General features: G+C 45.2%; 1 protein-coding gene across 2 annotated transcripts in view; it reads right to left on the reverse strand.

The window, feature by feature from the left end:
• Positions 1–564: 564 nt before the first annotated feature.
• The window catches only part of LOC138258806 (zinc finger protein 2-like), a 74,211-nt gene continuing 48,286 nt past the window's right edge, over positions 565–26,489 (reverse strand). The window contains exons 7-9 of one of the 2 annotated variants that reach the window (XM_069206042.1): positions 9,436–9,543; positions 8,524–8,625; positions 565–2,692 (exon numbers count right to left, since the gene is read on the reverse strand). In XM_069206042.1, the coding sequence (XP_069062143.1) occupies positions 2,013–2,692; positions 8,524–8,625; positions 9,436–9,543 (890 nt within the window). In that variant the 3' untranslated portion in view covers positions 565–2,012. The remainder of the gene's footprint in view (positions 2,693–8,523; positions 8,626–9,435; positions 9,544–26,489) is intronic. The other variant, XM_069206043.1, reaches the window with a different exon arrangement.

Below are 26,489 nucleotides of genomic sequence, written 5' to 3' on the forward strand. Positions count from 1 at the left end.
CCCAACTCACCAAGCAGCTCCAGATCGTTCCGAATACTGCAGCCTGACTCACACCGATCTCTCCTCACCTCAGAGGTCTCAACTGGCTTCCCATACACAAGTGTCCATGGTCAAATTGCTCACACACAAATACAAAACACAACACAATCTAGGCTCCACTTACAAGAACAGGCACATCAGCTTCCACACGCCCAGCAGACACCTCCGCTCGGCCAACCTCCTGTTCGATGCTGGCCACCGCGTCAGATGGCTCTACCTTCTTCTACCTGGCTCCTAAAGCCTGGAACAAACTCCCACCCCACATTAGAGCTGCCAGCTCAGTTCTAGAATTCAGGGAGAAACTGAAAACCTGGCTTTTTCCCTAGGACGCAGTCAGGGCGGCATCCACTTCTCATCGTACGTTGATGCTTTTCAAGTACACTTAGCATAACATGACATATGTTGCTTATCTAAAGAGAATGAAGAGCAGGTGAACATTTATTTGTTTCCAAATTACCTCAAAAATATTTGCATCCTTTCTTCAGAGAAGCCAACAATAGAACAGTGAAGGAGGCTACCATGTGCTGTTTTAAAGGAATATTTACTAATTGTACTGGCTGCCTAGTCAAATTGCTTTACATGGTAAACAGTTATTATTTACAACAATGTATTTTGAGAAATTCCTTTCATCCCTATTTCTCTTTTTTTATTTTAAATGTAACCTAAGTCACAACTTTAACAGTGGCACAGGCGAATTTGTGAGATCTTCTTATGAGTTCATGTTTTATGAGATTTATCGCCAGGGCTGGCACAGCTTGGTCAGTATGACTGGTGGGCGCGAGCTTCTGATATCCCAACAATCACGCTGGAAACATCTTGTTAAAGCAAATTACATGAGAAGCAGGACATGGGGGGGGTGCTCACATGGAAGTGGAAAGAGAGATGAGTGCTGATTGTTAAGGGTACCTAAAACACAATATTTTCAAACTAATCAACATTTTTAAGGCCTTCAAACCATAGACAATGTCAATGTGGGCATGTAAAAATCCCAGGTGAAATCCGACAGACATTTTTTAAGAGGGCTGTAACACCCAAAACAACCCCCCCCGAGCTACGCCCCTGTTTAATACATTCATATTTTAATTGATTTTAACAAATCTATACAAAGAAATATTTACACACACACAGTTCCATACCTGATGTGAGAGCCTCATGTTCCCAACCATAGTTTGGCATACCAGCTGTCCCACTAGCCTTCAAGCACAGCACTATACCTGACCTCTGACCTTCATACTTCCCCTCCACTCCCCAAACAGGTGCCTTGCCCAACCCTCAGCCCTCTAATAACACTTTACCAAGAGTCCCGTCTCCTTCCACTTCCCAACCACAAGTCTCTTTCTAGTATTTTGCAACAGGATTCCCAAATCACACGATGCTGGATCTAGCATGGATTTGAACCTTGGTCCCCAGGTTCCATGGGTAGAACTTGTGACGCAAGGACACATTTCTTCCCGTGTGCAGAGTCAAAGGCTGGCATACAGTGCACGAGAGACAGGAGTCGTAGCTGGGCTCTGGTGACAGAAGTGGACTGTTCCTGCACTGCGGCGTTCTTTACAGAAGCAAGTCTTCAGCTCTTTCCCAGACTGGGACACGGCGGGAGAGCGTCAGATGGATAACGGGATGCTGTCCATGATCCTGAGTGCACAGAGAGAACAGGCCTGCTACCTTATTTAGTTTCTTTTTTACACTTCTTAGTCTCCAGTCTGAGGGTCCCCTGGCTGTAGGTGATCCAAGAACCACCAGAGCTGGTGAGCTTGCCTGCAGGCGGGATGGGGGTCGAGGTGGCTTTGTAAATGATGCAGCTAATTTTGAAGATGTCGGGGCAGCCGGAAGAGCCAATGGAGTTCCATCAGAATGGGGGTTAGGTAATCGCACAGTGAAGTATACTTAGGGGAGCTGCAAGAAGAAAAATACAATTTCCTGTCAAACCTCCTTAAGTGTCCCTGCAGTCTACTGTTTACTAAGCATGATCTTCATACTGAGGCTTTTCCCACAAGCATGCAGTCTCTCATGTGCGTTTTGCGGTGCAAAAGAAGATGGTCTTTCCGATGGAAGGTTTGGTCACACTCAGTGCAGTGAAACGGCCGCTCTCCTGTATGCAGTCTATAGTGCATGGTTAGATTGTATTTTGTATTGAAGGTTTTGTAACATTCGCTACATTGATAAGGGCGGTCGCCCGTGTGTGTTCTCTGATGCCGATCGAGAGAGCTCTTCAAACTGAAACATTTCCTACATTCGAGACATTGATATGGCTTCTCTCCGGTGTGTATTCTCATGTGCCTTTTAAGATTTGACTTGTTGAAGCCTTTCCCACATTCGGTACAGGTATATGATGCCTCGTTCGGAGGGATGCTTTGCTGACCTGTCCAAAGCATTTCATTTCTCACAGGAATGTCGCTTTTAGTGCCTTCTCCAGATATTGGTGCTGAGTGTAAACCAAAGTACGCCTGACTGCCGACAGCCCTTTCGCAATGATTGCTGTTTAACTGTTCAAGACCCCATATGACTTCAGTCCAGGGTGAACTTTCAAAGTTCGTTTTTGCTTCAGCGTTGCTAAGACTGCTCTGTTTCCCTTTTCTGGATGAATCTTTTAACGGTGCAGTTGTGCTAATACAGTCTAAATATGTTCTTTCGCTGCTTAAATCTTCATTATCTGTAAATTAAAACATATATAAGTAGAATTATCCACAGGAAACTCTTGAATATTAAAAAAAATATTAAACATTGTTTGTTCCAAGACTTGATAGTACAGCTACTACTATCAAGCAAGTTATCGATTTCACATTTTTATATAGCACCGCTCTACCGTTCAATACGCGCCACATGGCTGTGTGCAACAAGCTCAGCGATCCAGGTCTCCTTCGATGCCGGTGACCAGGATCTCCTTACAGGACAGTGATAGACAAAGCAATCAACTAGGAACCTACAAATTCAGCATCCCTGAGGAGTGAAAGCTCCTCCTGTGTGATACAAGTGAAGAGGCTTCTCTCGAGCCTTGGTCATCCCCTGGAGGTGGAAGCCTGTTTGAGAGGAGGTAGATAATTCATTCCTTACTAACATCAATCCAGCCCTGCAGTGCCGCACCTTACAAAGGAGATCTGCACATTTTTAAGTTACATGTTTCTAAATGTGTGCATATTCCCTACAAATTTGGTGTTTCTCATTAAAAGGAAGCTAGCTTCTCCCAGAACGTAAACATGTTATTCCCTTTCTCCTACTGAGGAGGTCTCCGCAACTACCTCCACAGACACAAAGACTAGTAAACAATGTGGAGATGGCCCATGTGGCTAACACAATGAATATCTTAACCTACCTTTCACCACATCTGCAGACAATTCCATCTTCACCTGTGTCGCCAAAAGCTTGGGACCTTTCTTGGCAGAAGGGTACTTCACAACAAGCGTGGCAGTGCACCCTGCCTGCCAAACTGATGCCCTCCTCCTCTGTCTAGTCGGGTGGACCATCACGGTTCCACCTGAAGAGCCCCCACTGGCTCCGTTGGCAGAAAACCTTACGCCACTTTTCTGATTAAGTTGGTGACATCTGTGTAGGGACCTGAATTTCTTTTCAGGATGGATGTTCTCATGTATTTGTCTTTCTGTTTGGGACCACTGGTGGTCCTGAACTTGTAAAACAAATAAACACAACCCTCACAGCCCAGGAGAGAACTCCCAGGGTCATTAGTATTTTGTTTTTCAGAATATAATTCCCACTCTGTGAGTTTGTTTTTGAAAAAAGTATTTGCTGAGCGGCCGCCTGACCCATGGCAGCTGCTCAGAAAACTTTCAGTGATTTGAGAAGAGTGGCCGTGACTGCGGCTCCCGTGAAGCCATCGGCATCTCTGTCAGGCAGGTCGAGATCTCTAAATATGGACGGTGGTAATCTGCCAGAGTGGTGGCAGCTATAACCTTTGCCAGGCTGACATATGGCAGGCCACACGGTAGAACTCTAAATAAGACCATTAGCCTCTGATTAGATATGGTGGCGATTGACGGACACAATACTAATCATAATCACCGAAAACAAACCAGACAGAAGCATCATTTTCATCTATCATATTATAAAAAGAAAGGATTGAGAAATAGCCACTTAAACTGAACCACAGAACAGTAAAAGGGGATGCTGTACAGTTATGCGCTGCAATGTCTCAGAAAAGAAGTTCCATTTGTGGTGATGTCTTCAGCACTGTAATCAATGGGCTCTTGACGTGAAGGAGCATGTCTTGATATGTTCCTCACAGGCACCGCTTCTCTCCTTCGGGTCAAGGGAGTGGTGACCGCGCTGCTTTTGGAGCATACAGCCCCTCTCTCCTGCAGCAAGTGCAGCTCTGGGTCGCTTTCTGCAGGAACTGCTGTGGAAGAGCTGGGCCATCCTTCCCCTCACACGCAACATCTTCGACTCGCCCATCAGGGGTACTAATGGTATTATTGGGTCTCTGCAGGGCAATAGTGGCAGTAGAAGATCAGGAAAATAATCCATAATGATAGAGCAGCTACCGTGGACTGCCCGGGTGGGTCTAGTTGTCAGCACGTATGAACTGTGTGTGACTGATCATCTGCAGGGAGGAGGAAGATGACTCAGTGAGTTAAATGCTTACTGCTGGAAAGAGAGGTGATCTGCAGCTCATGAGTCTAAATCCCGGCAAGATCAACTCAGCCTTTCAAACTTCTGAAGTTGGTAAATTGACTACTTTAAAATACATAACAGAAAAACCAGGCATTTACTTCATTTGTATAATGCAAAACTGGGACATTACAGACTACCTAAAAACATTTGTTTGTCACTTATATTTACAGCCTCCATGGGGAAAGAGAGGAACTGGTGCTGCATCAGCTCAACCCCCGGAGTGTTCACCGGGGGAAGGTAAGAGTCTGGTGCACACCTAGAAATGATCCGTCTAAGGCTGGGACTTGCTCCTGGGCATCCATGAGTTGGACAGATAGACTTTCGGATAGGTTTAGGCCCACAGAGAGCTGCTGGCACTCCATGCCATAGAACACCGTGGCGTGGCCCTGGAAAGGCCATACTTCGCCCCCACCACCACCACATCTCCACCAAGACACAAAATCCCTAAAGCCTGGCCTCTCCCACCCTCATAGGACTGAGGGGTCTGGAACTGGATGGTAGCATGGAGTGATAGATCTATAAGGAAGACTGTCAGTGTGCAGCAGTCCTGGACAACCACAAAGGGACCCCACCCCGTGGGTAGATAAGGGCATCCAGGGAGCCCTTTATTTAAATCCTGGGAGGACTCGGGCCTCGCAGATACTTGTAGCAAGTCAGCCTTAGCATCAGGAGGCTCCATGCTGAAGCATGTGGCAGCTCAAACTAGGGTTTCTAGCTTGTCTGGGGCTGGGTCTAAGGGATGTTGGAGGTACAGATGTGGGGAGGTGGGAGTAGGAAAGAATGGTACCACACACCCCTTTTCAAGTCTGTAGATTATGTATGTTTCCATTGCATATTTGCCTACAGTAAATGTCATGCACCTGAAAGAAAGTGATTGCGTGGTTAACGCAGCGTGCCAGGGTCTGTCTTTCATGGAAACAAAGGATGGTGCAAAGATGGTATGTGAATAGCACCAGCTGGAGGCTGCAGACTGGTGAAAGCGAAGCCTGAGCCTATGACACGTGTGACATCTGTTGCTGCCAGAGAGAGTGTAATGGCGGGTACAACACCTCCAGATTGGAGACAGGCTGGTGGCTGCAGTGTGTACGATACAGATGAGCAAAGGAAATCAAAGCTGCAGAGTCTGACCCAGGAAACAGATTGCAGACCTTGAAGACCAAGTGGGAGGTGCTGCGGAGTGATTGTGGACAGCTGGTGGCATCACTCAGGATCCACAGCACAAGTCTGTGCCAATGGAGGTCGCGGCGTGAACCACAGCAAAGTAGGTCTTTCATTCTTGCATCCTGCTGCCCTACTGTGGGAATGTGTCCATAAGGTCGTGCAGTGTGTCCTCCCATGAAAACAACAAAGAGATCATGTCTGAACTCAGTATCAGTCAAAACAGGGGCATCAAGTTTTCTGCAAGGAAAGCATTCAGATCTTCAAAATCTAAGGCTACGAGATCAGGCAGATCTTATACGCTAGACCCACAAGCGTAAGAAAATAGAAAACTTGGTGGCTCAGCATCTGAATTCAGTTTAGTAAATACATTCTCTCAACCTATACAACCAATGTCTGATAGTAATGAGGAATGGCTCTAAGTAGGAGGATATGGACCTCAGAAAACTGCACTCGCTGAATCACAGTGTAATAGACTGGAGGTAACTGGTGTGGATATAGAAGCCTCAATTGCATTATCAAGCTCTTCATCCTATGCTGGGAACTGGTTTCAAGAATTAGTAATTTTTCCCTAGATACAGTGGCCTTTGAATCCCAGAAGGACTGTGAAGCCGCAATGAGGCAGCTAAGGTAGAAGCAAATCTTTCAAATCCATTTGCACTTTTGAAAAAAGGAAGACACAGGCCTTCATTTTGACTTTGGTGGGTTTTTTCAAAGACCGCCAAAGCTGCAGGCGCCAGAAGTGCTGGCGGACTTCCGCCCACCATATTACAAGTACTGCAGGATTTCCGCCACATTTTGGGCAGAAATCCAGCAGTAGTCATGTTGGCAGGCAGAGGCACATGGATGGTTCCACCACCGGCCCGCCCTGCCAAAAGGACTCCACGAGCCGTATTATGAGCAGTAATGCAGCCTGGCGGTGTCCTGATGGCGGGTCCCTGCAGGTGGTGGAAGACCCGTTCCCTGCTGGACGACCTCCTCGCCAGATATGGTAAGTCGGCCGTCTGACAAGGGATGGGGGGGTTGTGCGTGCGTGCGTGTGTAAGTGGGTGTTTGTCTGCATGTGTGTATGCGGGTGTATGCATGTTTGTCTGCATGTGTGTATGCATGTTTATCTGAGTGTGTGTATGCATGTGTGTATGCAAGTATGAATGTTGAAGTGAATGTGTGTATGAGTGCTGAAGTGAATGCGTGTATAAATGTTGAAGTGAATGTGTGTATGAATGTTGAAGTGAATGAGTGTATGAGTGTTGCAGTGAATGTGTGTATGGATGCATGTGAGTGAATGCGTGTATGTCAGTGTTGACGAATGAGTGTATGCTGGGTTTGTGTGGGTGTCTGTGTGCGTGTGCATGTATGCGGGTAAGGGCACACTGTACCCGGGGGGCGCTGTACCTCGAGGGGGGAGTGGGAGCGGAGGGGTATTATGCTTGCTGGGGGTGGGTGGGGGACTCGTCACCGGTAGCCTTTCCACCAGGGTTTTAATGGTAGGGCTACGGCAGCGGAAACCCCGGTGGAAAGCTAGCTCAAAATACCACCAGCGGTCTTCTATGGACCGCCTGGTCAGAGATACTCATCTCTGGCCCGGCGGGTCCAACCGACCTGGCGGTCTGAGTGGGGATGTGGCAGGTTGGCAGAGGCCAACCCGCCACACTCATAATGTGGCGGTCAGAAGATCGCCAGGGTCATAATGAGGGCCACAACAGTCTTCTGTAGGGGCAAAGGATCCCAAGAAAGCTGAACAGAAAGTGGAGCAGCCCATGTAGAGAACAAAGACACTAGTGTTAGGATTGTACTCATAAGGTGATGAGTGGAAGGGAATGCTGTGCATTCGGCCCAAGCACTGGAGGTGGATGGGGGTGGGGGATTTAGATCAGCGTATTGATACATAAATAGAAACCAGTCCCAGAAAAGAATCCTGTTAAACTGCAGAGCTCACAGCAACCTCCGCCATTGGGAGGTTTAGGTCAGATGCAGGGGTGTAACAGAGGTCCCTGCAACCTCCGAAAGGTCCCAAGAACGGGATTATTTCCTCATAGGGTGCTTTTTTGTGGAAAGATGTTTTGTGAGATCATTGCTTTTCCAGATATACACCTGTAGGAGAAGGAGCGCAATTTGGCATATTCCTTTTTTGGACATGGCCCAAAATAACGGGCTTCCACTCCCTGATGGCCTCAGGATGCATCAAGAAACACTAACCTCAGGACTCCTCACCATGGTCGGATGCAAGAGACCACATGCACATGTTTTGTGGACATCTGTGTGGAACTTAAGAAGTAATTGATCCCTAAAGCTATCAGGGAAGACATTTCACCTAGACACTGTCTGAGCGGAGGAAAGTTTTGAGGGTGAAGCACAGAGAAGGTACTCCAGAATCCATCGATTATGCACAGAACAGGAACTGAGGTCATTGTGGATGCTGGTGCCTAATATACACTAGAGTTGTCATGTCCACCAGGTAGTATCGCGGATGAGTCCACGTGACACCACCTCGCAGCACGTGAGAACCACTACTGGGGAAGTACGTTTCCAAGCTCAGTTTGACACCAGCAAGGATACTGGAAAGGGGAGGAACCTGCAGAAAGATGCATCCACCAGAAAGCTTTTGTTTTATACAGAGGACGAGCAGAATACACCAAGTTGAAAAAGCTTCAGGTGATTCAGGTGAACCAAATCCTCTCAGTGTCTCAATGCTCCTACCTGTGCTTTTCACCAAAGGCTCCTGCTGCTCCCACAGGAGGTCACCTCTCTCATCTTTCAGATTCACCGACAGTGTAGATGTGCCACCTGGTTCGTCTGTTGCTTTAAATAAATGGTACACATGTATTTGTTATAATTAGAAAGAACATGATGCTCCACCATGAACTGACATCAATCTGCTAACCCCTCTCTCTCCCTCTCTCATCCTTGCTCCCCCTCCTCTCTCTCACCTTCTACTTCTCCTTTCCTTTCTCTGTCCCCCTCTTTTCCCTGTCTTTGTTTATCTCTCTCCCTGTTTCTCTATTTTTTATTGCCCCTCACTCTCATACTAATTTTTTTTCCTGCATTGCCTTGTCTGCCGTTCTCGTCCCACTTTCGCCTTTTCAAAGGTCCTCACCCATAAAGCATAAAGTTACCCCATCCCTTACCTCTTCCTTTTATTATTACATTATTTTAAATTACACATAGTGTACTTTGCCTCAATCTTAACTCTGCACCTAAGGTATGATAAATATTTAATTATTTGTATAAAATTCCAATTTCATTCCTTTAAATTGTATTAAAATAATTTTCTGGTTCCCCAATTGTAGCTCCTACATTATTCCTTAGTAATGAAAATGTATAATTATTTTTATATCAATTTAATGTACATTAAGTGAGGAGCCATCTAAATATATTAAATTCAATTCAAATAAATAAGTGTATAACATGTACAGTATTTATCTTTTGACAAGGTGAACAGTCTAAGAGAAAATGAGGTTGATGATGCTTAAGAGGTCATTTTCTCCAAGTAATGGTCACCAGAGGTTACCTTGAAGAAGTCATGGTTCGTCCCCATTCTCTGTCTGTCTTTGTGTCCCACAGACTGACTGGCTGCCATCGTTGCATCAACATCACACGGTCCCCACCCACCTGTGGTCCATGTCTTGGGTTCGCTCTTCTGTAAATGATCCTCTTCCTCTTGTCTCTGCTTTTCTGGTTTTATGCTTCTAGTAAAAGCAGATGAGATAACTGGACAACCTGAAATAGAGACAATAATTCATATAACAATCCTACCTTGTAATGCAAAAGACTAAATAAACATTGCAAAGGGACAATATATTATAAACAGGAAGACTAAGGAAGAAATTGCATAACAACCTGGAGTGTGGAAGGAAGTATTAGATGGTGGAAGTAGCATCAAGCAGAGGAAGAATCAGACATAACAAGTCCATGCAGAGCACAGCTGGTGTGAAGGTCCACTGTTTACAGATGCCAGAGAAGGAAAACAAAGCACTGAAGCTGGCAGCAGAGCGCTGCTCCCTCAAAGAGGAGTTGTATGCGAATTCGTTGGACCCAGTTTAGAAGTAAGTCGCTGAGCTCAGCTGCTGAGCCATGCCCAGCCCACGAAACTTTCCACCACACCTCAGATGGGTGTGTACTTAATTTGAAGACAGCGGTAGACACGTGATCAAGCCTTAAAGGGACAGGCCTTCGGTATGTAAACAAAAGAAAGAGAGACATAGGGGGTTCAAAAGTAGACAGAGTAATATTAGCCGTCAAAAGTGGCATTCCAAAGAGTCACTATAACAGTGTTAAACTGTTTGGGTTGCAGAACATTTCTCAAATGTTGTAGTGGTCTTCTTCTAGCTCTAGTAATCCAAAGTTGTCTGATGGCAAGCATTCATTTTTAAATATATGTCAAATAATTACATTCTATACATACCTTTAATATTTTTTTATACATAGTAAATAAATGTAAACATCTTACTGTAGATTAAATATGGCTTAAGAATCTGTTATATTTGCACTTAAAAATAAATATATTTTAAATTAAATATAACAGAATTAGTTATTTAATCTACAATTAACTTAAAAATACTACAGCTTTTTATTTAATTTGTTCTAGGTATAAAATAAATGTATACATTTAATAAAAAGAGGATTTCAAATATTTTTTTAAAGCATAATGAACTTTTACACTTTCCCTATACTTTACCCTGGAGAGCCGTCCACCCCGGTGACAAAGAAGTTGGCTCTACAGGTCAAGGTATCCACCCCAGTGGCAGAGGCCTCCGTCAAGTGTGCAGAATTGTAAAATTAGGTCTCGCAGTTACTAGTAGGCTCTTAACAGTTGTAAATTAAGCTCCAACCACTTCTTCTAGGGGTGGGGACATGCAAGTTTAATCTTTTGAGTAATTTACACTCGGAAATAGTGAAAAGATAATAAATAGTAAATTTACTCAAAAATATAAAAGCAAATTTAAGTGCATACATTTACTCATTTGTATGTTTACCTATGCGAAAAGGCCCCACTGCAATAAACAAAAATGCAAAATGTACATCTGACCTTTGTCGGCTATCTGGATAAGGAGAAGATAATAAAACAGCGGGGTGCGTGGAGGCCTGAGAGAAACGAGATCAGATCATTTTGAAGGCGAGCCCCACGGAGGTGAGCCATGTAAGTGAATGTTGGGAGCCAAGAACTGGCGAGGGGATGGTAGCTGACTTGACAACTTAAATAAGCCAGTACTTGGGGTAGAGGGAACCAATGCTACTCATGGTTTGTAACTATACATAAAGGGTCCTCAGATACGGCAAAAAGGCCAGGAGAAGGATTACAAACAATGAAAAAGGACCCATACTGTTGTCATAAAACTAGTTCTGCATTGTCAGCATCATGTCACTGCAGCAGAAACCCCAAAGTGGTGCTGGCGAGCAGCCGTGGGGAGAAGAAAACCTGCTCTTAACCCTAACGATTTCTCTAATTCCCATCTCATTTATTTGCACCCCTTTCTTTCTAAGTGACATATTTTACTTTCTCAACTTTTTTCTTTTCACCAGGCTAATAATCTTCTTTCTTCTGTTCAGTCTGGTTTTCGTCCTGGTGAATCCATCGTGTCTGTACTACTTTCAATCTCTAACATTACCTCATGTTCAAATCAAAATCAGTCTTTTTTTCTCATTCTTGATCCTTCAGCAGCTTTCAACCTGATGGATCACTTTATTTTCATTCATTCTCTATAGATTCTTTAGCTATTCTTTTTGTAGTAATGTTCTTAAATTATTCTGTTCTTGGCTTTCCGATTGTTCTTTTTTTGTTTCTGGAAAGAGGCTGTATCAGTTTCCTTCCAGTTCTCAAGATTGGTTTTCAAGAATTATTTGTTTTTCCATCAATACTTTGTTTGTAAAATATCCCTTTATCTTCTATGATGTCTTCCTTTGCCTTTAATTCCTCTTTTCCATGCCGATAACTATCTGGTCTATTTCTCACTTTCCGCTTTTACTGACTCTCTTCATAACCTGATAATCGCTTGACTTTACACCCTTGAGCATTGTGTGTAATAGCATTCCTAACATAGAACCCTAAAAACTTAGCTTATCTTTTTTCCCTGCCTTGTCAGCCATATCTACTCCACCTCAGGTGTATGTTTCCTAGCCCATCTTCTTCCTCAACTAGGACTCAGGGATAATCTTTGGTTCATCACTCGCTTTTCCAGAACAACTTTTGTTATTTGTCAAAAACTGTTGCTTGCAGTTCCATGCTATCCCTATAGTCATATCTTTTCTAGCATTCTCTTTGCTCAAATTGCTGCTACCATGCTTGTTTTCTCATATCAACTGCTGTTCTTTACTATATAAGTACGCCTCTCAAATTATCTGATCCCTCTGCATCAATCTATCAACAATTCCTGTGTTAGTATTCTTTTATTGTTTTGCTATCCAACTCCTATTTCACCCTATTAGGTTCTGCTTTGATCAATTAGTACTCACATCTGAGTTCAGGATCTGTTCAAGTCACACAAGCTTTATTCAGTCTAATTAAACCATCAAAGCAATAACTTACAACAGTAAAACCATGATCTATACATAATAAATATATAATAACAAGGTTTAAAAGTAATAAGGAGGATAAAATGAGAGATTTGCGAGTATACAAAAAGGTGTTGATATAAATCTTGATATAAATCTTCATATATGTCTCCCATCCTATATATGAAGAGGAATCATCACATTTTAGCTACCTTTAACTTCCTCATCGATAATTTGATAGAAAATTCAAACTATCGTATGAACAGTAATTAAATTAAATAAGTGAAGATCAGGGTTCAATTAATAACAAATCACTATGATTTTTTAAGAAATGTGTACGTATATGCCATGCGGACCAAGGAACTTGCTGACCGCACAAGTTAGGAAGGGGGAGCAGTCTCTCGACATCAACCTTAGGGCATCTTTGCACGTTCTCAACCCCATATTCCTGCAAGCGGGACGGAGCCATTTCCGCCGGACAAGGCCATAGGCAGGACAAATAAACATAAAGTGCACTACAGTTTCTACAGAGCCGTTACAACTTGGGCATTGATCGGTTAGCAGAGTAGAGCACCATGAACTGGTAAAAGACTTCAGGGGGAGGCATCCATACCTGAACCGGACATACAAACTTTTGCTTAGTTGATCGGTAATCAAGTCTAAAAAGGGTTCAAAGTGGGGAAACCACTTGTAATCGAGAAATTGAGACGTCAACCTACCATATGAAGTGCATAACAGATACTTTTTCCTAACATGGGACCATTAAACTGATTTTAAATGATCCTTGTGAGCCCTCCTTAAATTATTTGGCTGGCTCCAAAAGTCACTAAGTCCCAGGGTGTGAAACCATTCCGAAATGTACTTAAACCAAGGGATAGAAAGTACGTTCGGTCTATCCAACAAATCTTGCAAGGACTCCTTATATACAACTAATTCAGGGGTGGTCCAGATACGAACCCAAAATGTTAGAGGCCTTGGGGCTATTACATCAGAAATGTGGGGGAACCCTAAGTCCAAAAACACTGGAACCAAGGGCGTACTACGAGGACATGCCAAGAGCGATCTTACAAAGTTATTTTCCCCCACAGATAACTCACTAGTTTTGAAGCAGCCCCAAACCTCAGCGCCATAAACCGCGGCGCTCTGAGCCTTTGCTAGGTAAAGTTTAATAGCTGGGGAAACAACTTTCACAGTATTGGACTTTTGGAAACGCAAAATTGCCCCTGACCTGTGTGCTAAAAGAGCTAAACATTTTCCTACCTGGGCCTGCCAGTTCATGTCATTGCTGATTCTCACCCCTAGGTAATCAATAGAGGAACCTCATTATATAAGATGTTACATCGTTTGGTGCAACCAAGACCAAAGATCATAAGTTTTGTTTTACTAGAATTGAGCTCCAATCCATGGTCTGCACAAAACACACTGAACCTATCCAGGAGAACCTGAAGGCCCATAGGTGTTTTAGAGATCAAGAGGGAGTCATCAGCAAATAAGAGAATTGGAACTTTTAAGTTGTTCAATGAAGGGGCATCATTTTGACAATCAGTTACAACTTGCACCACCTCATTAATGAACAAAGAAACAGCCCTGGCGTACCCCCGCCTGATATTAATACGATCAGTAAGTTCCCCCTGACTACCCCATCTTACTCGAGCATAGGTGTTCTTGTGCAATCTTTGGATTAGGTGCACCAGATTCCTAGGGACACCAATTTATTTAGGACTTCCCACAATTTCTCTCTTGGAACAAGATCGAAAGCGGACTTTAGGTCAACAAAAGCAACATACAAGTTTTGTTTGGCCAAAGTAATGTATTTCCAAAGTAGTCGGAAGTATCTAAAAACTTGGTCCATAGTGCTAATTCTTGAACGGAAACCAGCCTGGAGGAGGGATAGGACCTGGTTGGCTTGGACCCAATCCATAAGCCTGTCTAGGACTTGCTTAGAGAAAATCTTTTGTAGATTGTCAATGAGACTAATTGGGCGGTAATTTACGGGCAGTCCCACATCTCCTTTTTTGTAGATAGGGATAATTTTGGCCCGAGCCACGAATCCGGAATAGGGCCACCTGCTGCGATGGCATTCGATAGTGAATTAATATACCACGGCCAAATAACGGGTTCTGACTTAAACAGGTCCCCCGGTATCTTGTCAGGAACAGGAGCCTTAGCGGATTTCAGAGAACTAATAGCTGCTGTGGTTTCAGCAATTGAGAAAACAATGTCCTCCGTAGGTCCTTCAATGAGAGGTCTGCGTTCAACGGCCCTATGGTCCTCATGGTCCTGCTGTATGGATAAAGCGTAGATCTCGAAGAAATGAGCCACCCATCTTTCGGGCTGGATATGGAGATTTAAAGTGACATTACCCTCTCTATGCCTGTTGGTCAGCAACCTCCAAAAAGAGCCCTTGTCTCGATTTTTGACTGCCTCCAGCAGCTTCTGCCAGATCTCAAATTCCCAATTTTTCTTCGCTAGATTCAGGGCCTTGGTGTAACTAAATCTAGCGTCCCTGATCTCCTCCTGTGAGTGCTTGTGGAGGGCCAATTTGAGATTGAGCCTCGCAAGGTCACAGTCTTTGGTGAACCATTCTCTAGATCGGATGGTATCGAGAGTATACCTAAAATTGGTTTCTTTATAGAAAAAATTCTGTAGGATGTTTGTCAATTCGGCGTGGATTTTCAAGATTGGAATACTATCGACCTCTTGCTCATCAAAACCGGAGAACAGCTGTAGAAAGGAAAAATAAATGTGTTTGATCAGGAATGGATTAGATGTAACTTTTGGCCAACTGACGCGAGTTTGCCTAAGGTTCGGGCAATGGATCGGAACATCAGTAGTCTCTAGATGTTGGGTTCTCCCAAAAGCTTTATTGGATAAAGTAAAACATAGGGGGTGGTGGTCGCTATCATAGCGGGGTTCCACCTTCATATCCAGAGTGTTTGACCAGAGCCTGATGTCGACCAAAAAATAATCAATAATGCTGGAAGAACATCCACGCTTAAAAGTGGGGGCACAATTTGGATCGGATCTAGTGCGACCATTGCGTTCTCTGAGTCCAAAGCGTAAACAAAGGGAGGCCATCTGCGTGGCAACACAAGAACCGATGCTAAGAGTATCGTCCTTCGTTTGGGGCATCCCCCAAGATTCATCTTCTTCAGTTGTCAAATTGCCTATAAGGTTCTTGAATACGAAGGAACAGTTTATATCGCCCCCCTATCACCAGATGATTAGATGGATGCAAATGTTCCATATACTCAGCTAGCTGAGCAAGCACCCTAGATTCCATGCTACGGGGGACGGACCTCACGTACACATTGACCATAATCACTATAAAACCAGGCTGAAATGTAAGTCTAACACCCAGTAAATCTAACGAGTTAAGGGATAGTGCAGAATGGTCACATTGCAATTTCTTATTCACTAAAATCATAAGCCCACCCATAGGTCTACCAAAGCCTCCAGAGGCAGGTTGAGCTGCGACAAAATATGTTGTGAACCCCTCAACATATATTATCTCTTCCGCCCAAGTTTCCTGAACAATGCATAAATCTTGCTTAGTAATAAGGTTGACCCATCCGGGATCTCCCATCTTTTTCTATATTCCAGCCACATTACAAGACATAATATTAAGTTCAGAAAGCACAAATGTGGGCCTAGCTCTCAGTGGTACGGTGAAATTCAAAGCCCTTGGTCGTTTGCCTCTGTGGGCCGTAGCAACTGCAATGGGGAACACTGAGGGAGGGACAGCATTTAGTCAGTCTAAATCAGATAACCGGGGGGAACGGATCTCGGTCAAAACTGGTCGATTACTACTGTATTGAGTGGACCCTGGACCCCTCCCACAAGCACATTGGATGGTCTATCAATCCTTCGTGTCTCGCCCCCTGGAGAGTACATACAGAGGCCAATTCCGATGTCTCTACCAGATTCCAGAAAACTGGTCCGTGAATTGAAAGCCATAAGATTATCGACTATGGAGGTATCGAAAAAAATAATTGAAATGTAATCAAAATCTGAGTCTGGTTGGACATGTCTGCGTACCTCCCGAATATCAGAACGGGTAACAGACAGACATTTCCTCTGTATGCGAATACAATAAATGACTTTATTAATGAGAGATTCGTGAGACTCTCTCTGACCAACAGACAACCTAGGGACCCCTATCATGTAGATGTATGCATCCTTTCTACTCTGGTCATATCTCCCCTTTGAATCAGTCGCCTGAATTAGTTTAGATTGACCTTGATGTAAGACTCTAAGTGGACTTACAGGCACCTGTGCACCCTTCCCGTCCTTGGCTTCCTTGGGCAGGGGATTTATACAGGGAAGACGCTGATCATTATTTTTTGAGGCAGGATTAAGCATACGGCCGGTATCAGTGGGGTTGTCAATGGGAAAGAATAGACAACTCCCCTTTTTATTCATTGGCATGCTCGTGGACTTCGCCCCCAACTTCAGGCATTTGGGGAAAGAAGTTAAGTTATCCCCAGTGTCTAATGTTGCTAGCGCGTTGGACCCCCCGGTCAGCTCAAGGATGTGGACATTCGTGCTGGGCAATTTACAATTACAAATTACCTTCTGATCAGATAGTCCAGAAATTTTACCCAAAATTACCATTACCAAGGATTTTAAATCATCCAGCTTCTGGGAAACAATTTCCAGTTCAAGTGACCTTTTACGTTGGATCGGCCAGTCCAATTCCTCTGTATCAGGTTCCGCTGGAATTAAAGGTGGAGAGAAACCTAGGCTAGGGGTTGAAATCTGTTTGAACAGGGGATATCACTAGAAATTACAGTCTTGGAGCCTGAATGCAGAGAGTCCCTGGATTGGGTACATTCTACAACTTCAGCATTCGAAGTATGCCTCATTGGTGGCGAAAGAATTGCAGCCTTGGATATGGGAGGCGAATGGAGGTCCACTTTCGCAGACAAATGAGGTGTCCGCAGTTTTTTATTAAGTAAATCCGGAATCTTCCTATGGGTCGAAGTGGCAGGAAGAGGGGGAGCGGTGATAGATGGGCTCCTCAATATTGCCTCTACTTCCTCGAACAAGGAGTCAATAGTTTGAAATTGATTCCTAAAGGGCTTAGGATGGTCGTCTGCTTTCCTGCTAGCTCGCTTCTTGTGTTTTTTGGCACCAGAATGTGGCGCAGGAACGTCATCTGCCTTCCGTTTCCCCATTATTGACTGCGTGGTATCCAAAGCCAAAAACTAGGGCCCCCAAACAAAAATTAAAGAGGGATGGCCCGGCCCGGCCTCAGTCGGTCGCTGACGGACGAAGGACGGGCCCGCGCTTGGCCCGGGCTTTGCCCGGGCGAGTCCCACGCAGCGGCGTTGCGCGGTGCGCTTCGTAGCACCCGGGAGTGTCCCCAGGTGTAGGGAGAGCACAGGGGTGCCTGGGACTTGGAGTCCCACCAGGCACTGTCAGAGGCAGCGGCATTGCGCGGTGCGCTTTGTAGCGCCTGAGAGTGTCCCCAGGTGTAGGGAGAGCACAGGGGTGCCTGGGACTTGGAGTCCCACCAGGCACTGTCAGGCAGCGGCATTGCGCGGTGCACTTTGTAGCACCCGCGAGTGGCCCCAGGTGTAGGGAAAGCACAGGGGTGCCTGGGACTTGGAGTCCCACCAGGCACTGTCAGAGACAGAGGCGTTGCGCGGTGCGCTTTGTAGCGCCCGCGAGTGTCCCCAGGTGTAGGGAGAGCACAGGGGTGCCTGGGACTTGGAGTCCCACCAGGCACTGTCAGGCAGTGGCGTTGCGCGGTGCGCTTTGTAGCACCCGCGAGTGTCCCCAGGTGTAGGGAGAGCACAGGGGTGCCTGGAACTTGGAGTCCCACCAGGCACCGTCAGGATCTGTTATATTTGTGGCATCTTTAAGGGCCTACACTCACTCACTTTTCTTTAATTTCTCCCTATCGCCCTACTCTGTCCCTTCATTCCGAGTAGCAATTTCTTTTGATTACTTCCAAATGCCTCTGCACGCTTTCATTCCTTCACACTCCTTGATCCTTATTTGTGAAATCATCTTCTGATTTCACTTCAGTCCATTCTGCTTCTACGCTTTCTGTTTTAGGGGATAATGTGCTGATCATAAGAGAGAGAGCAAATCTTTGTCATCCTTCTTAGACCCAATATTCTCTTATTATATACTGTACTGCTTGGTGCTTCTTTTGGTAACACACCGTGGAGAAAGGCTCTTTATAAAAGATAGAATATGATTAACAAACCCAACAAATATCATTCCTCGTGGCTGAATCACTCCTCCCAAGACCGCAAGGACAAGTGTGGGGATGATTTGGCCACTATACACAGAAATAACTTCTCGCGCTCAGAATTCCCTGGTCAATTCTTCAAATCTTTTGAAAGTTGGGGTCTGAATTTAGTCTCCTTTAAAACTTAAATTGCCATCCTGTATCATTCTCCTGATAAAACAGAGGTTTTGAACACTTCTCTCATGAATGAGACAACAGAACTCCATATTGCTCTCCTTTTCACATCTATAAGCAAAACTTTCCTAGGCCACTTCAACATCAAAGGGAACTACCCTTCAGATCCCCTCTAGTTCCGATCCCACTCCTTTTGTACTAGTACTATTAATAATGATCCTAAAATTAATAAGCAAAGTCTAGTGCAGGTCCCATTCATAATTACTCATCTCACCACGTTCTAATCCCTTTTACGATATCAGGCTATGCTACAGAAACTGACATCCAATGAGAATGTGGGCAGATATGGGAGTGGAACTCAATAAATCTAGATGGATAATAACTGTTGAGCTATGGCATTTCCTCCACCCTACTCTCCACATTTACATCTAATGACTGTCTCTCTCCTTTCCACGCTTATAGGTTGACACTAAAGGGTGCTGTCGCCATCACAATCTCAACAAATTACACCAGTAAAAACAAATACTCCATTCCTAAATTGATTATTTAGACAAAGAAAGAAATACACTAACACTATCCTTGCTGGAAAAGACTCAAAAGAGCAACAAAAAAGCCAACTTTTTTTCAGGCTTACACATCAAATACAAGAATCTGTATTTGAAGACCCCAAGATATCTAAGTGAATTGATGTCTCCTTTTTCTTTGCCAAACCTAAGAGAAGTATATTAATAACATAATTTAATTACATATCAACACACCACTCCAAAAGGTGCTGCTTTGACTGACTCCTCTACAGTCTCAGAGGTCACATTGATTAAACATCATCATGGATGCTAAGCCCACTGCACTTGAAAACAACCGTCTTCTTTAACCACTTTGCAAAGAACTATCCAAAACATTTCTCTCAAACCGGCTCTTGTGGGCAAATACACCTCTCTAAACAGACATATACTGCAATATCTAAAAATAAGAAACAGAAAACTGCTCTTGAAAAAATCTGAGCTGAACTTTTATATAACTGAAAACAAACAACCCATCTCAGGACTCACTCAAAACAGGCAAAACAGTCTCAGAATAGAGGGAGTGTTCCACACCTGATCAGCTCAAAGGCATAGAACAATAAGTGGAAAAGAAATCTCAAATTCAAGACCACAAAGACAGAATTCCTCCCGTTGACTTAAATTCATAATTCAACAACTGCTCTTACTTTAATCAAATTAATGAAGATCAAACATTACCCCAAAACTGGCCACATCAGCAAAATCACTCAGATTTTTACTTAAAGACAACCTCCAACATAAAAACTGTGTAAAACTCATGGAAAACTCAGCAAGTTTCATCTGTTTGTGAATCTACAGCACTACATGCCACAAACAGATATCTACTGGATAAGTAACATTTTACATTTAATGGCATGTGTTGCTGTAAATACACATGCTTTGCATAGACTCTAAAGCAGTCCCCTCCAAGTAAGCGGTGACTACCCTGTCGGAGTTGGAGTTGCTTGAAAAAGTGTTATGCGGACTGCTTGACCAACATTTGCTTGTTGGCGAGCTAAAACATCTACACAATAGTGTGTAGTAAATGTGTGTGGTACAGACCAAGTAGCAGCTTTACAAATATCTGCTATTGGAATGTTTCCTTAAAAGACCATAGGAGCCCCTTTTTTCCTGGTAGAGTGTGCTCTAGGAGTTGTAGGTAATTGTCTTTTAGCTTTGAGATAACAGAGTTTGAGATAAACTCTGTTTCCGCCTGCCGGCCCAGCGGGGATGTTGTAATGCGGCTGGCGGGATTGCGGCTGCATAGGTGGGCGCTCAGCGGTTCAACCTTGGCGGGCAGCAGAGGCCGCCCGCCAAGGTTGTAATGAGGGCCAATGTCTGGCACTGATGCTTTGAGTGGATCAATGTGTTTAGGATGATAGCATACAAAATGTTTCCATTTTGAGCGCATAACACTGTCTAGTTGTAGGTTTACATGCCTCTCTAAGAATGTCCATACATTCAGATGGAAGTTAATATCAAAACTCTATGACTTCAGGAGCCATATTGCAAGATTGAGTGTTTTGGGGTCTGAATATCGGATTTGACCTCGCTTTTGAGTCAGAAGGTCTGGTCTGTTGGGAAGTTTCTAGTGGGGAACCACAGACGGATCTAATAGTGTTGTGACCAAGGTTGACATGCCCATGTGGGGGCTACAAGGATCATGGTGAGTGATGCCTGTCTCAGTTTGCGAACCAGAAATGGAATGAGTGGGAGAGGCGTAAAAGAGTAAGCAAATATCCCTGACCAATTCATCTATAGAGCATTGCGCTTGGACTGAGGTTGTGGGTATCTGAATTCAAAGTTTTGGCATTCTGAATTTTCTACGGTAGCAAAAAGATCTATTTCTGGTGTTACCCAGTGGTGAAAGTATTGATGAAATACTTGTTGGTGAAGTTCCCATTCGTGGACTTGTTGCTGCATCCTGCTTAGGAGGTCTGCAAACTGATTGTCCATTCCTGGGAGATATTCTGCCAGTAAGTGAATGTGATTGTGAATTGCCCACTTCCAAATTGTCTGCACTAGACAATTGAGATGAGTGTCCAGAAATGCTTTGAGCGCTAGAAAGACTGCTAGTAACTTCAAGTAGCTGATGTGATAAGTTTGTTGAATGGGATCCCATCTGCCTTGTATTATGAGGTTGTTGAGGTGAGCTCCCCAGCCTATCTGTGATGCATCTGTAGTGAGAGTGCTCTGAGGCACAGGGTCCTAAGAGGGCCGCCCCTTGGAAAGGTTGGTGGGAATCCACCATTGCAGAGAGCAGTGAGTCTAGTGGTCCAACAACACTAGATCCTGAAGATGACCCTGTGACTGGGACTACTGACGGGACTGACACTGCTGTAATGGACGCATGTGTAGTCTGGCATTAGGAACGATGGCAATACAGGAAGCCATCATCCCTAAGAGCTGCATCACTAGTCTGACTCTGTAAGTATGGTTCTCCTGTAATTGAGACAGAAAAGTTTGGAAAGCTTGAATCCGTATGGGGTTTGGATATGCCAACCCTGAGTGAGTATTGAGAATTGCTCCCAGATAAGGCTGTATCTGAGAGGGTTGGAGATGGGATTTGAGAAAGTTGATTGTGAATTCCAGACTGAGTAGAAGGTTTACTGTGTATGTTTCTGACATTGTTGGATGGGATTGGCTTTGATGAGCCAATAATCCAAGTATGGGAAAACATGAGTATGTTGTCATCTGAGGAATGCAGCAACTACAGCTAAGCATTTTGTGAATACCCTGGGAGCGGTTGTTACCCCGAATGGTAGAACCTTGAATTGCTAATGTTTCCCTGCAATGACAAATCGGAGGTATTTGCAATGTGTTGGATGTATGGGAATGTGGAAATAAGCATCTTTAAGATCTAATGCGGTCATCTAATCTTTTTGCTGTAATAGCGGAATAACATCTTTTAGAGCGACCATAGGTTGTGAGGTCTGAGGTCCAGCGCTGGTCTTAATGAGCCATCTTCCTTTTGTATAAGGAAGTATAGGGAATATACTCCTAACCCTTGCTGTGATAGGGTAGCAGGTTCTGTAGCCCCTTTGAGAAAAAGGGATTGTACCTCTTCTTTTAAGAGAGTGAGGTGGGCGTGTAAAAGATTGTGAGTGCAAGGGGGAATATTTGGTGGAATGTAAAGGAGTTCTAGACAGAAACCATGTTGGATAATTAATAGAACACATTGATCCGTGGTAACATTGGACCTCTGGAGATAGAAATGGAGCAGTCTTAATCCCTCCCCCACTGGAGAAGTGTGCGCTAGTGGAAGGTGGAGCCAGTCACTGGCGTGTGTTTGAGGCAGAACCTCTAGAGGTGTACGCCTTCCCTCTACCTCTATCATTGGCACCTGTATAGGAACCTCTATTGGAGACGTGTGCGCTAGTGGATGGTGGAGCCAGTCACTGGCGTGTGTTTGAGGCAGAACCTCTAGAGGTGGGCGCCTTCCCTCTACCTCTATCATTGGCACCTGTATAGGAACCTCTATTGGAGATGTGTGCGCTAGTGGATGGTGGAGCCAGTCACTGGCGTGTGTTTGAGGCAGAACCTCTAGAGGTGGGCGCCTTCCCTCTACCTCTATCATTGGCACCTGTATAGGAACCTCTATTGGAGACGTGTGCGCTAGTGGATGGTGGAGCCAGTCACTGGCGTGTGTTTGAGGCAGAACCTCTAGAGGTGGGCGCCTTCCCTCTACCTTTATTGTTGGCACATATACAGGAACCTCTAAAGGAACCTCTATTGTAGAAGTGTGTGCCTTGTTTTGTTTTGGAGGTGGAAGGCCCAGTAGATGTTGTCTTGAAACCTCCCCTAAATTGCGGGTGACGGAAAGTACCCCTTTGTGGTGTAGTGAATAAGGCTCCCATGGCCTTTGCTGTCTGAGACTTTTTTCAGTTTCTCTATAGTGGTGTCAACCTGTTGCCCAAATAAATGTTCCTTGTCAAAAGGCCTATTAAGCACTGCCTGTTGTATTTCAGGCTTGAACCCAGAGTATCTTAACCAAGCATGTCTTCTAATAATAATGCTGGTATTGATGCCCAGTGCGGCTGTATCAGCAGCCTCAGTGGCGCACCTAATGGCATTACTGGAATTAGTTTGGCCCTTGGAAACTATCTCCCGTCCCCTTTTACGGCGTTCTTCTGGGTGATACTGGAGAAGGTCTTCTACCGCATCCCAGTGGGCCCTATCATATGCTAGAAGAGCTTGGGAATTGGTGATACGGTAATGATTGGCTGCTTGTGCCGCTACCCGTTTACCTGCAGCATCTAATTTCTTACTTTCCTTATCAGGAAGTGGTGCATCACCTTTTGACTGACAGTTGGCACGCTTACATGCCGCACTAACCACAATGGAATCCAGGGGCAATTCTAACCTAATATATATAGGGTCTATAGGAGCTGCCTTGTATTTTCTGTCAGCTCTTGGAGCAATTACTCTAGATCTGACAGGCTCTTTAAAAATGTCTGTAACATATCTGAGCATGCATGGTAGCATGGGAAGAAATTGACTTTCTTTGTGGGTGGAGGTTAGTGTGTCAAATAGAAAATTTCCTCAACTGGGTCAGAATGCACTTGGACATTATGATAGGCAGCTGCCCGTGCTATGACCTGCTGATAAGATGTTACGTCTTCAGGAGGTGAAGGCTGTGCAGGGTCGTTTGGGAGTACGGGACCTACATCATAAAAATCTCAAGGGTCTATGGGCCTGATTCAGACCTTGGCGGGCGGCTGAGGCCGCCCGCCAAGGTCCCGCCGACAAATGACCGCACCGCGGTCAAAAGACCGCGGCGGCCATTCATACATTTCCGCTGGGCCGGCGGGCGCTCTCCAAAAGAGCGGCGGAGTTGCAGGGGTGCGACGGGTGCAGTGGCACCCGTCGCGTATTTCAGTGTCTGCATAGCAGACACTGAAATACTTTGTGGGGCCCTCTTACGGGGGCCCCTGCAGTGCCCATGCCATCGGCATGGGCACTGCAGGGGCCCCAAGGGGCCCCGCGGCACCCCCTACCACCATCCTGTTCCTGGCGGGAGACCCGCCAGGAACAGGATGGCGGTAGGGGGTGTCAGAATACCCATGGCGGCGGAGGAGGATTCTGCAGGGCAGCGGGAAACCGGCGGGAGAACGCCGGTTTCCCGCATCTGACCGCGGCCGAACCGCCGCGGTCAGAATGCCCTGCGGGGCATCGCCGGTCTGTCGGCGGTGCTCCCGCCGACCCTGGCCCCGGCGGTCTCTGACCGCCGGGGTCAGAATGACCCCCTATGTCCTGTGGAATGTCTTCCATGTCATCTCCCTGAGGTGTTGGTGAACCTTGAGGAGAAAATTGTGGCTCCATAATAGGTGGAGGAGATTGTGGAGGTGGAGGAGGAGTAAGAGTAAGAGGGGGGGCAGGAGAGTGTGGAGGAGAAGGCCTAGGTGTGACGCCGCGAGGACCTGCAGCGCCCCTCTTGCGGACCTCAGTCAGATCAGCAGTCTGAGTCCTGGACATCTTTTTCTGCCGCAGGCCGCGTTTTGAGCCGCGTTTTGGGCCGCTGCCTATTTTTCCGTCCACAGCGTGACCAGTCAATCTTTCTTCGCGCTGCGCCCGCTTTTCGCCCTTATAATCTCTCTTACCTATTCTTTCTGCCTTTTTTCTTTTTTCTTGTTTTCTCTTTCTTTATGGTTTTCCTCTTAGCCATCTTTTCTTCGTCCCAGGAGTCTGTGTTTCCTTCCTTGCATGCTTTGCTTCCTCTTTTACACCATGGCTATTTTTCCATTCACTCAAATGTGGCTTTTACCAATTCAAGATGGTGTCTTTGGAACTTCCTGCGTGTCACTTACTGTTTTCCAGTATATAAGCACAGTTGGTCTTCTGTTCCTTGCGTTGCAAACACTTCCGTTCTGGTGGTGCTCCTCGCTCCTGTTTCCAGTGATTTTTGGACTTCTCCTGTGTTTTTTCTTGGCTGCAGTATTGCTGTTTCCAGTTTATATTATGCAGCTCTTTTTTCTTACCTCCTTTCCAGGAGTTCCTTGCTTCTGAGGTTTTTCCCAGGACTGGGTTTTTTCCTCTGGGACTCCTTTTGGAGGTCACTGTCTGCTTGGTGTTACTCTATCATCAGCACTGTGGCTACTGGAAAGGGTCGCCCTTACCTTGGTCAGTCCAGAACCATCAAGAGACCAGGTGGTGCCTGAGACTGACAAACAATCGAGGTAAGAAGCATTCAGATCGTGACACTAGGTTGTACAGGAGCCTTGTCTTTGGAGAGCTTCTTAGGTGAAGGAGCTGTGTCCAATGTTTCCAGGAAAGTAAGTTCCCTTTTAATTATACCTAGAAGATAAGCAATAATTCATCTGTTCATTTTTGGATATGGAGCTGGATTGTCTTTTGAAGGAGAGATTTTCAATTCAGAAATTCTCAGAGCCTTTGTCGAATAGAAGCCTTTGACTCCGAAACAGAGGTAGATAGTTTTTTGGTCGTAGCCGAAAGATCGAGGGTTCAACTCGATGCTGAGGCTGAATGAGGTGTCGAGCCAGAAGTTGATGCCAAAGACGTTTTAGTCTTGGCTATTTTCACTGCAAAGCCCGAAGGTGGGGCATCCAAGTGTAATTTTCGATTCTGACCATGGCCCGAAGGCAGTGGTGGACCAACAACCATCTTATGTGGCTTCTTTAAAGTCTTTACCTGGGAGCTCAAGGTAGTACTCACAGGTTGCGCCGAGGTAAGAGGCTGGCTTTCGATGTCCGATTGAACATCTGAGTCCGAATCTCCTATTGAAAAAGCCCTTTCTTGGTGGATCTCCTCCTGCGCATGCTCTTCCCCGAAGATATCAGGGGTGTTGTCTGGGGTCTTCGATGACATCTCCAACTGACATGCTCTTCGGTCTCGTAGGGTCTTCTTGGAGCAGAAAGACTGACAGGCATAACAGATTTCTTCCCTGTGGCCTGGGAACAAGCAGAGGTTACACACCTGGTGATGATAGGTGTGTGGGAATTTCGAATGGAATGAAGGGCAAAATCGAAATGGAGTGCGTTCCATTGGCCCTACATTTCTCAACACCACATGGAGTAATAGGCCTGAGACGGGTGCTGGGGCCCCAAAGGGCGGTTAAACCGACCCCCGACGTAGAAATTAGATTTGAATGTGTTAGATAGAGAATACACAATCAAAATACAACAGCGTCGCTGAAAAAAAGACAGGAAGAAGAGTTCGGAACAGACCGATCCGAGGGATACCGGAGCGAGAGGATTACATGTCCCAACCCGACAGCAGAGAGAAAACAATCTAACAAAGAA

The sequence above is a fragment of the Pleurodeles waltl genome, chromosome 9 (genome assembly GCF_031143425.1).
Source record: "Pleurodeles waltl isolate 20211129_DDA chromosome 9, aPleWal1.hap1.20221129, whole genome shotgun sequence".
NCBI classification, from domain to species: Eukaryota; Metazoa; Chordata; class Amphibia; order Caudata; family Salamandridae; genus Pleurodeles; species Pleurodeles waltl.